Source organism: Pogoniulus pusillus, chromosome 17 (genome assembly GCF_015220805.1).
Source record: "Pogoniulus pusillus isolate bPogPus1 chromosome 17, bPogPus1.pri, whole genome shotgun sequence".
NCBI classification, from domain to species: Eukaryota; Metazoa; Chordata; class Aves; order Piciformes; family Lybiidae; genus Pogoniulus; species Pogoniulus pusillus.
The window spans coordinates 5,539,813-5,552,579 of NC_087280.1; the positions used below are offsets into that span (position 1 = coordinate 5,539,813).

Consider the following 12,767-nt stretch of genomic DNA (forward strand, 5'->3'; position numbering starts at 1 on the left):
ACATGCTAACACACTCAGCAAGCCCCTCTGTGCAAACATGGTAGACAGTGTCCTCCTTATTTGGATAGTGACACTTAAAAAAAACGTGTTGAAAACATTTTCACTATAGATCATGCTCACTCCCTCTAGATTACATCTTTCTGAACAAGACAAGCAGAATTACAACCTAGATTTACAACATACTAAGGAGAAGCATGCAAGAGGAACCATATTCAGTGACAGCTTCTTCTAAAAGGCTAGAAGCCATAAACTAGTTAGCGCTGCTCTCTGAAGCCTGCCTCTGCCCAGCTTGGGAGGGCTACAGATAGGGCTACAAATGAACAACAGCAATAGGCCAGAATCATGCTCTAGCACAGGTCCCTGCCTGGGATTTAGAGACAAGTGAGCCATGCTCCAGCCAACTTTCCTTTCATTTTGTCAGCCTTATAAATGATAGCAGGAAAAAATAAGCAAGTCTAGTAACACTGAGCATTTAAACAACAGTTGATAAAGATGCTGAAAATAGTTTGACAACTCAAAACTAATACATGCTACAGAGCTGTTACTGAGAAGCAGCAAGCAGTTAATAACAGTTATAAATAATAATGCACTCAACTAAAATTAATAGCCTCTCCATTTCCAGCTTTTGCTCCTTGGCTATCCATAGTGGCCTCAGTTTAAGAGGTTATTCTTCAGTCACCTTCAGAAGAAGACACTAACCTACACCCTGTGCTCATCTTTAGCCCCCTACAGATCCTGAACATAACATTAGACTCCAGAGAAGTTTCTTCATGAATCTCCATGTTGTCCCACTTTCAAGAGCTTTCAGCTTACAAAAAATCCCTTCCCAACAAATTGGATGGTTTTCATGGGATGTGCCCATGGTCTGAGTTATTGACAGTTCCACACACAGCCTCATTTCTCTTCCCCTCCCTTCTTCCAGTCCTCACAGTGGCCCATTATGCTAAATCACACTGATCCACAAAGGGGAGTTCAGGGAGACACTCTGAAACAGGCTAGAAAAACTGCTGTGGCATGGCCCATAAGAGGGGCTTTAAAGCATTTGTGCCTCTATGAAATAACTTCTGAAGTTCCACATTTAAATTCCCTAAGTGCTGCAGTCTGTTCTGTGAGGAACTCACTAAAACTGAGGTACAGAAGGATATGATCAGTTTTCTGAGAGTGTTGTGACCTAGAGGCAGGTCTGATTACATCACTTGTTTTGGGTTGAGTCTCAGGACCTTTATAAAAAGCAGTCCTAAGAGGAAAGAGAGAGAGAAAGGGAGAGAAGACAATAACTCACTAGCAGAAGCTCTATATGTGAGCGTTCTGCTATTTGACACATATATTCAAGGGAGCTTCTTCAGAGGGCAGAGAAAACTGTGAGCTGTCAGAATATTTTAAGTCCTTCCTTGAGATGTCAGCCAAGAGCTTCAGTATAGCCACAGTCACTGCTGTGCTTATTTTCTGCCTAAAGATACAACTCTCGGTGCAAGTGCCATTGAATGGTAAGATCTTTCAGCTTTCTATTTTATTCTCACTGTAACTGGCATCTTTTAATTATAACTATTTCAATATCATGCTCAAAATTGTATATTGTTGCAGTCTGAAGTTGTTAGGAGTATTCTTATTTAAATTTCTTAGAATAGATATTCTGATATATACAGGAAAAATAAGTTTGTCCTCTGATGTAGTTTGCATTACAGACCTCATGCATGATCAGTATGCCTTGCTTTGTGATCTTTTTGTTTCTTATAGAATGAAGCAGAGTGATCTTTCTCAGAGCTAGTGGAAGCATCACACCTTTCTTTCTGTCCTGTTTATTTTTAAACCAGAAGGAAAGAATGCAATATCTGTGAAATGCCTCATACACTAGAGCTCATTCTTTAATATTTAAACAGGACCAGTTGCAAGAGTTTAGCACTCTTCACTCTCTTTCTGGAAGTTAATATTCATCTATTATAATCAAATTTCATCCATTCAAGTAAATTACAATGTACATAGTGTGATTATAGAACATGAGGGAGAATCATTGCAGAGGGCTGTCTGAGAGGACTTACTCCAGCACATATATTCATGGGAAAAAAGTCCTGAAGGCTTAAGTGTAATCCAGAGCCATCAGCTTCATACAGAGCTCTGGCAAGACAACCATGAGGTTTTCACATGGGCAGCAAAAGTGGGTGGAATTCAAAATTTTATGGTAACCTTCTTATTTTGGGCATATATCCACTGAAAAATGGCTATATTACCTAGCAGAGTCTACTGCCTGAAGGGAAGAAGTTCCTAGAGCTTGGTGCCTTCCAGAATAGAATAAAGCTTGGTGTCTTCTAGGTGCTTCCTCTAATAACACAGAAGGTTTGAAGTGAAAGGATGTGTCAAAAAGATAAGTCTTGAGATATGTTCTAAAGGGAATGCTGGAGAATTCCATCTTAGAAATAGACACCCAGCACCAAGAAACAGCAATAGCTACAGCATCTGCCCGTTTCTGACATGTTCTCAAGTCTGAGACACAATTGATGTAGATTATCACAACAAAAAAACATTCCCACATTCTCAGCTTCCAAGCTGCACTGAAAATATATTTTGTACCCTGGATATTGATCAGTGAAACACAGACACACTAGCTCTAGGAACCTCCTCTGCCATGCATGGGCATGTAACTGCTTTACTCATCAGAACAAGAATGAAGAGGAAGGGCAGTGCTCACAGGTACAGAGCTGGTAGTTCCCTTCTAGATATGAGTCGGACACTCTACTAAGAGGCTGTGTGACAGTGTGCCTTATTCTCTTTTCATTATCAAGCAGAATAAGGTTAATAACAACCTTGCTTGCAGTCTGAGGATAGTAGCAAATTACTGGCAGCTCCACACGTTCATTCAGACAAAATGAAGAAGATTCTGCCACCTGGTCATCTATTCATCCGTGGATCTAAGTTAGATGAATTAAGCATTTAAGATTGTTCTACATAATAAAAATCAGTTTTGATATTTCATACACATTTTAATGGGCAGTAAGAGTATGAGAAGAGAGCAGGTATTGCAGTTAAGTCAAAATTTCTCCAAACCCTGCTCAGGTGAGAATGTGGCAATTTCTAAAACCTGTTGACACTCATTTGCCATGTTCAAGCAAGTTTTACCTTCAGAATGTACTGAGCAGAGACTGCAAGTGCCTCCATAAAAACTCAGTAAGAGATGATCCCCTGCAGAGGGAAGGGGAGAGAAGAATGAGGTTTCTTATCTCTATAACTAAATCAGAGCACGAATTCCGCTGTGCAAGAGGACTCGGGACTTCAGCCAGGATCATTACACAGACCTCGTTTTTTTAATTCTAGTGTAAAAGAACAAGGGACATGGGTTCTAACCATCTGGAAGCAAAGAGCTTAGTGCTCCCAGCACATATCAGTAAAAAAGAGCTAAGTATAGCTGTTTTGCACATCTTTACAAACTAATCCCAAACATTTCACATGACATTCTTTGAAGAGCTGTATCTGACCACGTGTCAGAGCACAAGAAACGCAGCCAAGAATCTGTACTGAGCAGACGTGCATCTAAGGATAAGTATTTGCCTGCGTGCATGCAGGCACACACAGGCACTGAGTGTTTGTAAGACTCGTAATTCAGGACTGGTTTCTGTGCAGAAATAAAACCAGATTTGCATTAGCCTGATAACCCAAACCGTTCAGGTCTGTCGGGACAAGCGCCTGTAATTACACAGCAAGCTCTAAGTAGGTTTCAGCGGTGGGGGGGAAACACCAACCAAAAAAACCCTGCCAAACCAAACCCAAAAAATCCAGCAAAACCCTAAACAACTTTAAGAGAGTATTTAATGAGTCAAGGCATTTCCAAAGATGTGCAGAGACCCTGACTCAAGTTCTGTTCCTTAAGCAGAGGATGAATATTGATACTTTTAACATTCATTCAAGCCTCTAGGATTCTCTGAATTACATAGGTTTGTGTATCATACTCCCACTTTTTCAAAGTTCATCTATTCCTGTCTGTTTCAGATGACAAACCTCTGTACAGAACTCACTGTCCATCATTTGTCAGTGTAGGAACTGGCAATCTACTAATGGTTTTCAAACTCCTCAGCTAGGTGTGAGGGGAAGTATTATAGCTACAGCACTTTTATATTTCTTACAGTTTCCTAGTCAGGAAAAAAAACTAAACAAAAATAATCAGGGATATACCTACACAGAGAGTCTGTGGCTATTCCCCAAGGGAAAAAAGAGATTGGTAGAAGTTTTTCTTAAGGATTTAAGTGACCACAAGAAAGTCACCCCTATGGGCAGGACCACAGAGATAATTATAATTCAGGTGAGAAAGGTTTGTAATGGTGAAAGGATCTATGTTTTGCTTAACACCTAGGACTAGAAAGACAGATAACAGTATTACAGAGTTCAGAACACGGTTTTAAGTGGCAATGTATTTCTTTACAGACAATGATCAATTCCAAATATTCACAGTAATGTTTCCTTTGTCTTTAAACAGGGTCAAAATGGTCCTATATTGGTAAGTACTAACTAATATGTATATGTTAATTTATGTCTTTTTTTCTGTATTTTAAGGACAACGTGTCATGTATTCTGCTGAAAACTTACTAGGTTTGGATCTGGCCTGTTGTATTGAAATCTGTTATTCATCCATCAGTTTTTGTATTTGGATGATTTAGAGTCAGTAACTGGGTTCTAAATTACCTTACAGAGTGACAAGGACTTCAGCAGACTAAAACTGGCCCTGCAACTGCAGAGGTTCCCCAGAGCCCTCTGTTTCCCCCACCAGCCACAGAGCAGTAGCACATTACAGCCTATTTCTACAAAGAGCATTTCTCTCCCGAACCACACAGGTCTTAATTTTTAAGTAGAGTCAGAGTTCAGCAAGTCACCTGTATTGTGTGTTACTGGAGATAGCTCCCTGAAGATCTCAGGATATTTAGGAAAGCAATGCTATTTTGTACACTAGTCCTTTAAGACAGCAATTAACCCAAAAGGATGTGACAGCTGCTCAGGAAGAGAAATTATCAAACAGGGGCAGTGTTCTACATGTCACATGCCCACAGAGAAGCAGGCAGTACAGGAATCTCAAGAAAAAAAAAGCTTGTTCTTAAGCTGTTGGTGGTGTCCCAAGACAACACAAAGAACCTCTGAGGTTGAACTTGCTGTTAATAACTACTCCTTTTGGTTGTGCTCTAGTTTACCTGACTCACTTTACATAAGCAGAAGGGAAAGTGCCCAGCTGTGTGTCTGTAGACATGAATCAAACTGCCAGCATGCATACATATACTTCCTGTTATCATCAGGGAAAAAAAAGTTTGACACTGTATAGGGTTTCCACCTTAACAGCAGCCATCAGATGAACCTAACTCTGTTGAGGAGTAAGGAAGGCAAGACTTCTTTTACTACCATCGAGGTAGAAGCTCTGCCTTCCTTCCCAGGGTAACGCTTGTTTAAATTTGTTACTTGCCCCCTTCTAGAAATTTGGGTACCAATGTTTATGTCAGGGTATGTTATCCTCAGTGGTCACTTAATTCCTGTCAAGAGCTTCCGTAACACAGCCTGGTTTCTAATGTGTACTGGAGGACAGATGGTAGGTTCACAGAACTCTTACTTTTTCCATCAACTACTGATTTTCACATATGTCCAGAAAAAGATAAAAAAGCAACTTCAAAAAATTAAAGTGGTAACTCAGCTTCTACAGAATGTTTCTTTTCATACATCTGGAAAAAAAACACAGGTAGAACATGGGTCTCTGTACTGATAAAAATGTTGATTAGAGGGACTGTAGTCAACCAGAAAAGACCCTCTCCATAGTCTCCTACTACTGATCCTACACCTGCCACCATTTAACTCTGCAATACATTGCAATGCCTCCCAGTAAAATTAAGTCAAAAGGACAGAAAGGTAAGTAAAGACATACTCAGAGTGCAGACTGATGTCCAGATGACAGTCAGAGTACAAGATCAAGTGTGGAGGAAAAATCTGAGTGCTGACAGTAAAAATTCTGTTTCCTCAATACAACACTATGTAAAAATGAATGTTGATATAGCATTAGCAACTCAGAGCATGGTGGCAAAGCAAGCTGACGCTCCATGTGATCAGGCCTTGTCTTTTCAGTGCTTTCCAAAGAAATGAGATTTTGGCTTGGATATAATGGGAACTACTGCATTAGATACAATAAATACAAAGACTAAACCTCTCTGCCATCAGCCCTTTCCTTGGTCAAACTGCAGTGGTGTTACTTGCTCTTCTTGATTTCACTACTCTTGTATATAGCCCAAGAAAAACTGCCTAAAGGAAATAGCACAGGCCAGTGAGCTGGGGCACGAGCCCTCACTTTCCTCTAACACAGGTTTGCTTTGCGTGGGCTTCTTCACATCCTGTAGAATGGACAACGTAGACAAAGTCTATCATTAGTTAAAGAACCTAAAGAATTGTTCCACAGCTCGGTACAGCATGTGCCAACAGCTTTTGGCAATGTTGCTGTGTGGCTGGAAGGTACAAGCCTGAAGTCCTCTGCCCTAGAAAATAACGGGTACATTTGTACACCCGGGCTTCAAGTCTTTAGATTCCGGTTTTCTGCTTCTGTAACATAAGAGGGCTGGAATGAAAACAAAGAACCAGGATCACTGCTTGAAAGTGGACAAGTAGCTACAATGGAGAAAACTAGCTTTACAGCCAAGTTCAAAGTAATAATGCCAACAGAATCGTTAACATGTTTGAGCATGCGAGGAGACAATTTCATGCTACAATGTAGACACAGGAACTGTTGTTAACAGACATCAGGCTAATGTAACTTGCAAACTCTTTCATTTTACTGGTATGGAATACTCCAAATTCAGGGTAGTGCTCAGAACCTATGCTAAGACCCCTTTGCTTCCCCTTAAGAAATGCCAGCTCCAGTGAACACGTTAGGACATGTCCCAGATTTTTTCCTATTCAGCATTTGAATGGAGTAGCAGGGACAGCTACAGCTCTTAGCAATTTCTCCATGTCACAAGCTTCTCTGTGAACACATACATGGAAGATATGCATATACTGGATACACATACACAGAACGGTATGGCTGAGTTCTGCCTGGGCTCTGAGCGAAATGGAACCCATAAGGTTATGTTACAATGGCAGGAAGGCTGGACTCACAATCTTCATTACTAGCTCAGCACTGGGCTAACAGCAGCCATGCAGCTTCTAGCCAGCTGAAAGCAAGGCAGAGTGCTCTGTCTCGACACAAAAATATCACAAACATTCCCTGTGTTACTGACCCAATGCATTTTAATACATTAGTTTATTTCAAGTCAAGAGAACTTGGACAGCCCATAAGAAGCCCAAGCAATATGAATATTAATTGGTACTCAGAGCAAAAAACTGTTGGTAACACTGGTGTCTCATAGGCCTGCCTTCTTTAAGTCAGCCAATGTACACACCTGGGAGCAGACATCACTACTGTTCTTAAAGGAACATCTGTCATACATCAGTCAGCAGTGCTAGGGCTGCAGGGCTGGCTGAGGGCTCAGGCAAGGAAAACTACAAGCTCTCAAAAGAGGTGATACAAGAGATGCGCACAGCCATAGTGCTGAGGGTACTTTGCTTAGCTCACTGGCAGCTGGGCAGCAAGACTATCCAAAGAATTATTACTACTTTAAAGACACCTTTCATGAAATAGCCATGAAAGCACAACCAGGTTCAGGGTTATTTACAGAAAAGTAGGGTAACACAGTCCTGGAAACTCATGTAAAAGAAGGCAGCCCACAGGCGGGATTTGAGCAACCTGAGTTTGCACTCCCTACAGAAAGGAATGTTCATGGCTGCACTGGAAGTGATGGTAGCAGGAGGGGTCCTACTTCCACCTGTACCAACAGCTCCCTAATTTGCTCAGTCCGATGGCTGAATAATAGCTTTGAGTGGGCAGGACAGGCCCATTCTACAATTATTGTTATGGTGACAATACTGACAGGGTCCTCAAAGCAGCAAACATCATCTGAGACACCTGGGCATTTGTCAAAACAAGGACAACATTAAGTATTAACATATTTTTTCAATATTTCTTATATTAATAGCTTTAGGGTATAACTCTGTAGTGATCAGACAGAGCCTTTGTAAACAGAATGTGACTTCCACTGATTTACCTGAATGCGCTATCACATGTGCTGGTTGACAATCATCATTCATTTTGAACAGAGGTAGCTGACAAATGCCTTCCAGCTGTGTGGGTTATCTGTTATGAAAATCTCATTTTCACATATGCAAGCCCAAGCTGAAGTGGCATCAGCTCTTTGAGACTGAAGTTTTGAGCCACTGAAATTACAAAGCAGGAGTGAGAAACAAACAAAAACTGTTGGCTTAGAGGCCTTGTGAGTGAAATTGCAAATGTATGTCACAGAAAGGATAACTGTTTGTGCACAAAGACTGTGACAACTACAGCATTTTACAGAAAAGACAAACTGCCGATGTTCATGTGGAAGTCCCCATACTCTGTTGCCAGCACCTAAGTGCATTCAATTCATCCAGGCACAAAAAATGAGTGGTACTTCATTATGTGATTTCCACTGTCTAGGTCTAGGATTAGACTTCTAATTTATGCACAAATTAAAAAAAAAAAAATATAAAAGTCTTCTTGCATAGTCACTATCTTATCAGTGTACAAAATGCACAAACCTAAAATTGCTGAAGTCTTTTTACAAAAAAAGACCAATTTTACTGACACTGCTGTAATCTCAGCTCCCCAGAAAGCGTTAGATTTCAGTGTCATTGTCTTACACATCCAGTTCCAACCTTAAGAAACCATAATTTCCTGATATAGTCTGATATATATTTTTCTGACAAATATTCTTGAGTATGTGTATCTCACTGTATAGGATTTGTGCTCTTCTGCATAGATGTTATTTGCCAAAAATATATGTATAGGACACAGTCTTCTATAATGTTAACATAACAATTACTGAAACTCTTTTAAAAAGGTAGTAACTTTAAGATAGTACCATGAAGAGCTATGAGCAGAGAAATTAACGTGGCTGGCAGTGAACTGCAGTCAAAGATGTAAGTTACAGCAGCAACAAGGCCTATTTATCCTGAAAGCATTGATTGAGTCTGAGTATCCAGCCTGTGATGTCATGTGCTGAACTATGTCCTGAATAATCTTTGAGAGCTTTAACAGAGAAGGCAGCCTGTCTTTCAGCACCAGAACTGAACGTGCCAATTCTGTCACAGGCACTATGCTTAATTCAGATTCACCTCCTTTATGCATATCCTTGAAAATTGTCCTTCATGTTAAAAAATGAACCTCTAGTAATACTCTCCTGATTGTTAGTTTTCCTTCAGAAAAAATATGAACTTGGTTTGTCACTGATGACCCAGTCTAACATTAGATCCTGGCATTCATGATTCATAGAAGATGTTAACATACTGGATGGATTTCAAAGAAGCCACAAGGAATATTACAGGTTTGGAAAAGAACCCTTCTCACCAAAGAGAGGTTAAGAGAAGCGAGTAATTACGTCTCCCACGTTACAAATACTTCAGCAAGGAACAAAAGTATGCTAACAGGAGGTTCTTCCATTTCTAAGCAAAGAATTAAAAGCAATTTAAATAAACAAAGATAAAACTAGACAAATTCACAGTGAAAAGCATGCTTCCAGGGAGACTAGTTATCCACTGAAATATCTTATCCAATGAAATATCTTTTCCCTGAAGCACTTAAAGGAAGAGTAGATGTTTTTTCCTTGCTGAAACATATTCTCACTTAAGTAAAAATTAAACCAGGGAGGTTCAGTGGTCCATGTTATACAGATCAAACTGAGTGATCCTGAAAGACATTCCTGTCTTAGAAAGAATCATGATGAATCTCCAGAGTCAAGAAGAAACACAAGTTTTGAGTTCCTCTTTTGGTATTTAAATCCAAATGGTCTCATCTTACAGCTTGCAAACAGTTGCTACCTATTAATGTGTAATTAAATCAAAGACACGAGATTAAAATCTCCTGATATTATCTACTCTTTGTAGATCCTACCTAAGGCAAAAGACCGTGATGAAAAAAAGTTTCATCAGAGTTTGGGAAAGTTATGGAAGGTCAAATGATTGTAGTACCTTCCATTTTTACAAATTAGCTTTTTTGCTGTAGACTGTGTAATACTGCCAGATAGAACCAGAGAACCAGACAGTTTGTATGGCAAGGAAAACTTTGCGAGCATCTGGCTTTCTGTACACTGAACTGAATAGCATGGAAAATTTCCTTTCCAGATTTTGAGTACAGGCTGAAACATGTGAGTTTTTAAATTAGTTTCACAGTTAAAGCTTGACAGGTGTGTCTATTTGGTCATTTACACAGGACCTGATGGAGAGAAGGCCTGGCCAAAGAAATACCCATTCTGCGGAGGAGTGTTCCAATCGCCAATAGATTTCCACAAAGATATTCTCCAGTATGATTCTAATCTCTTGCCTTTAGAATTCATAGGCTATAATGTGCCCTCCACTGACCACTTTACTTTGACCAATAATGGTCATTCAGGTAAGTGAGCTCAGTGAAAGTAAAGATTAGGTTTGCTGGAGCCTGTGAATTTTTATTTCCTGGGTGAACTGCTTTGATTACCAGATAAAATTAAGCTATGATCATGAGGCCTTCACATCCGCATACTCGCATCTAGAGAACAGGTTAGGGAAACCTGGGAAAGTACTAAGTACAAATGGATTCACAGTGAGCCAAACTGACTGTGTTTTTTAAATAAGCTTGAGGCATGTCAGAATTACATCTTAAGAATTTCTCATTACTTCAGTTGGAGTGCTTTGAATCAGACGTTGTGCTTTTTTTAAACATGAGATAAACTGATAAGATATGGGTTCAATGGGTCTCTGACAATCCATTCCCAGCAAAGCAGCTCAGCTGAATTATAAGAGGCAGAGGGGGAAGAAAAAAAAAAACCCAAAGCAAGCTAGGAACACCATTTTGTTCCTTGACTTGTGACAAAAACATCTTTAGTGTAAGGTAAGATAAAAAGACAGAAAAATAGTTAGAAACAGCATACAAATATGCCCTCCACTGTAGATTCACAGTGTCAGTAGAGTAAGTAAAAGCAGAGACAACGCAGTCTCAAAAATGTCTACTATATTGACATAATATACAATACCAGTAAGGAAGACCTACCATTTTTTGTTCCTTTCTGAAGCATCTGAAGACACAGAAATAAGAACAGTTTTAAGACCCTCCTTCTTTGCATCCTCATATTGCATAATCATCAAAAGAACCTGTGTTATAAGGTGGCCCCTGCATCTGCTCTTCTCCAGCATGCTTGGTTAAAAGATGCAGACATCTCTTTTTTTATTCATTTTTTTCAGTGGGATAAACCTGCTTTGCAGAACATCATAGGATCATAGAATGTCAGGGGCTGGAAGAGACCTTGACAGATCATCTAGTCCAGCCCCCTGCCAGAGCAAATCGCACTGGAACACATCCAGGCAGTTCTTTAATATCTTCAGAGAGGAAGACTCCACAACCTCCCTGGGCAGCTCTGTCACCCTCACAGTGAAAAAATTCCTCCTCAGGTTTACATGGAACCTCCTATGCCTCAACTTACACTAATTGCCCCTTGTCCTGTCCCTACGCATCACCAAGAAGGGCCTGGCTCCATCCTCCTGGCACTGACTCCTTACATATTCATAAACATGAATGAGATCATCCCTTAGTTGTCTCCTCTCCAAGCTAAAAAGCCCCAGCTCACTCAGCCTCTCCTCATAACAAAGATGTTCAACTTCCTTAATCATTTTTGTGGCTCTGCACTGGACTCTCTCAAGCAGCTCCCTGTCCTCTTGAGCTGGGGCACCCAGAACTGGACACAATACTCCAGATGAGGCCTCACCAGGCCCAAACCTATACATGAGACTGTCCTTTCCCAGGTGCACAGCTCTACACTTTCTCCTGTTGAACTTCTTTAGATTTCTCCCTGCCCAACTCTCCAGCCTAAGTCTCTCTGAATGTCAGCACAACTCTCTGTTGTGTCAACCACTCAGTTTGATGTCACCAGCAAACCTGCTGACAGTGCACTCCATGGCCTCATCCAGGTCATTAATGAATACACTGAATAATACTGGTCCCCATACTGACCCCTGGGGAGCAACACTAGTTATAGGCCTCCAGCTAGACTCCGTCCCATTGACCACAACTCTCTGACTTCTTTCCTTTAATCAGTTCCCAATCCACCTCTTTACTCCATCACCCAGACTATACCTCTTCAGTTTAGCTATGAGGATGCTGTGGGAGAGTGTAAAATACTTTACTGAAATCAAGGTAATGAACATCCACTGCTCTTTCATCATCTATCAACATGGTTATGTCCTTGTAGAAAGTTATCAGGTTGGTCAGACATGACTTCCCCTTTGCAAAACCATGCTGACTGCTTCAAATGACCTTCTGGTCCTTGAAATGGCTAAGCACAGCACTGAGGATAAGCTGCTCCATTATCTTTCTGGGAACAGAAAGCTCCATTATTTTTCTGGGTACAGAAAGCTCCATTCTCAGTAAGGGCTAGCCTCTCAGGGCATGGTTCCTCGTTTTCCTTTTGATCAACTTCTTCACCAAAAGCAGGCTGCTTTAGAAGAGGAATGGCTGGGACAGTCATTCTTTTGGATCTTTTCCTGAGAGCCTTTCTTGGTTCTGAGTGAAAGGCTGTATTGTCACAGTTGAAGGTATTAGGCTGATATAAGCAACAGGCAATAGGCAGAGAAGGAAACACTGTCTTTGTGGACTTTAATGGTGCTGAGAGCAGGTGGAGACAAAAGAGCAACACTGAGAGCCCATCCCTTACATA

The 12,767-nt window shown here is 40.6% G+C and overlaps 1 protein-coding gene across 2 annotated transcripts in view; it reads left to right on the forward strand.

The window, feature by feature from the left end:
• The window catches only part of CA12 (carbonic anhydrase 12), a 44,208-nt gene that overhangs the window by 18,651 nt on the left and 12,790 nt on the right, over positions 1-12,767 (forward strand). The window contains exons 1-3 of one of the 2 annotated variants that reach the window (XM_064157382.1): positions 1,271-1,487; positions 4,466-4,486; positions 10,295-10,474. In XM_064157382.1, the coding sequence (XP_064013452.1) occupies positions 1,397-1,487; positions 4,466-4,486; positions 10,295-10,474 (292 nt within the window). In that variant the 5' untranslated portion in view covers positions 1,271-1,396. Of the gene's footprint in view, positions 1-1,270; positions 1,488-4,465; positions 4,487-10,294; positions 10,475-12,767 lie in introns of those variants that run through there. The other variant, XM_064157383.1, reaches the window with a different exon arrangement.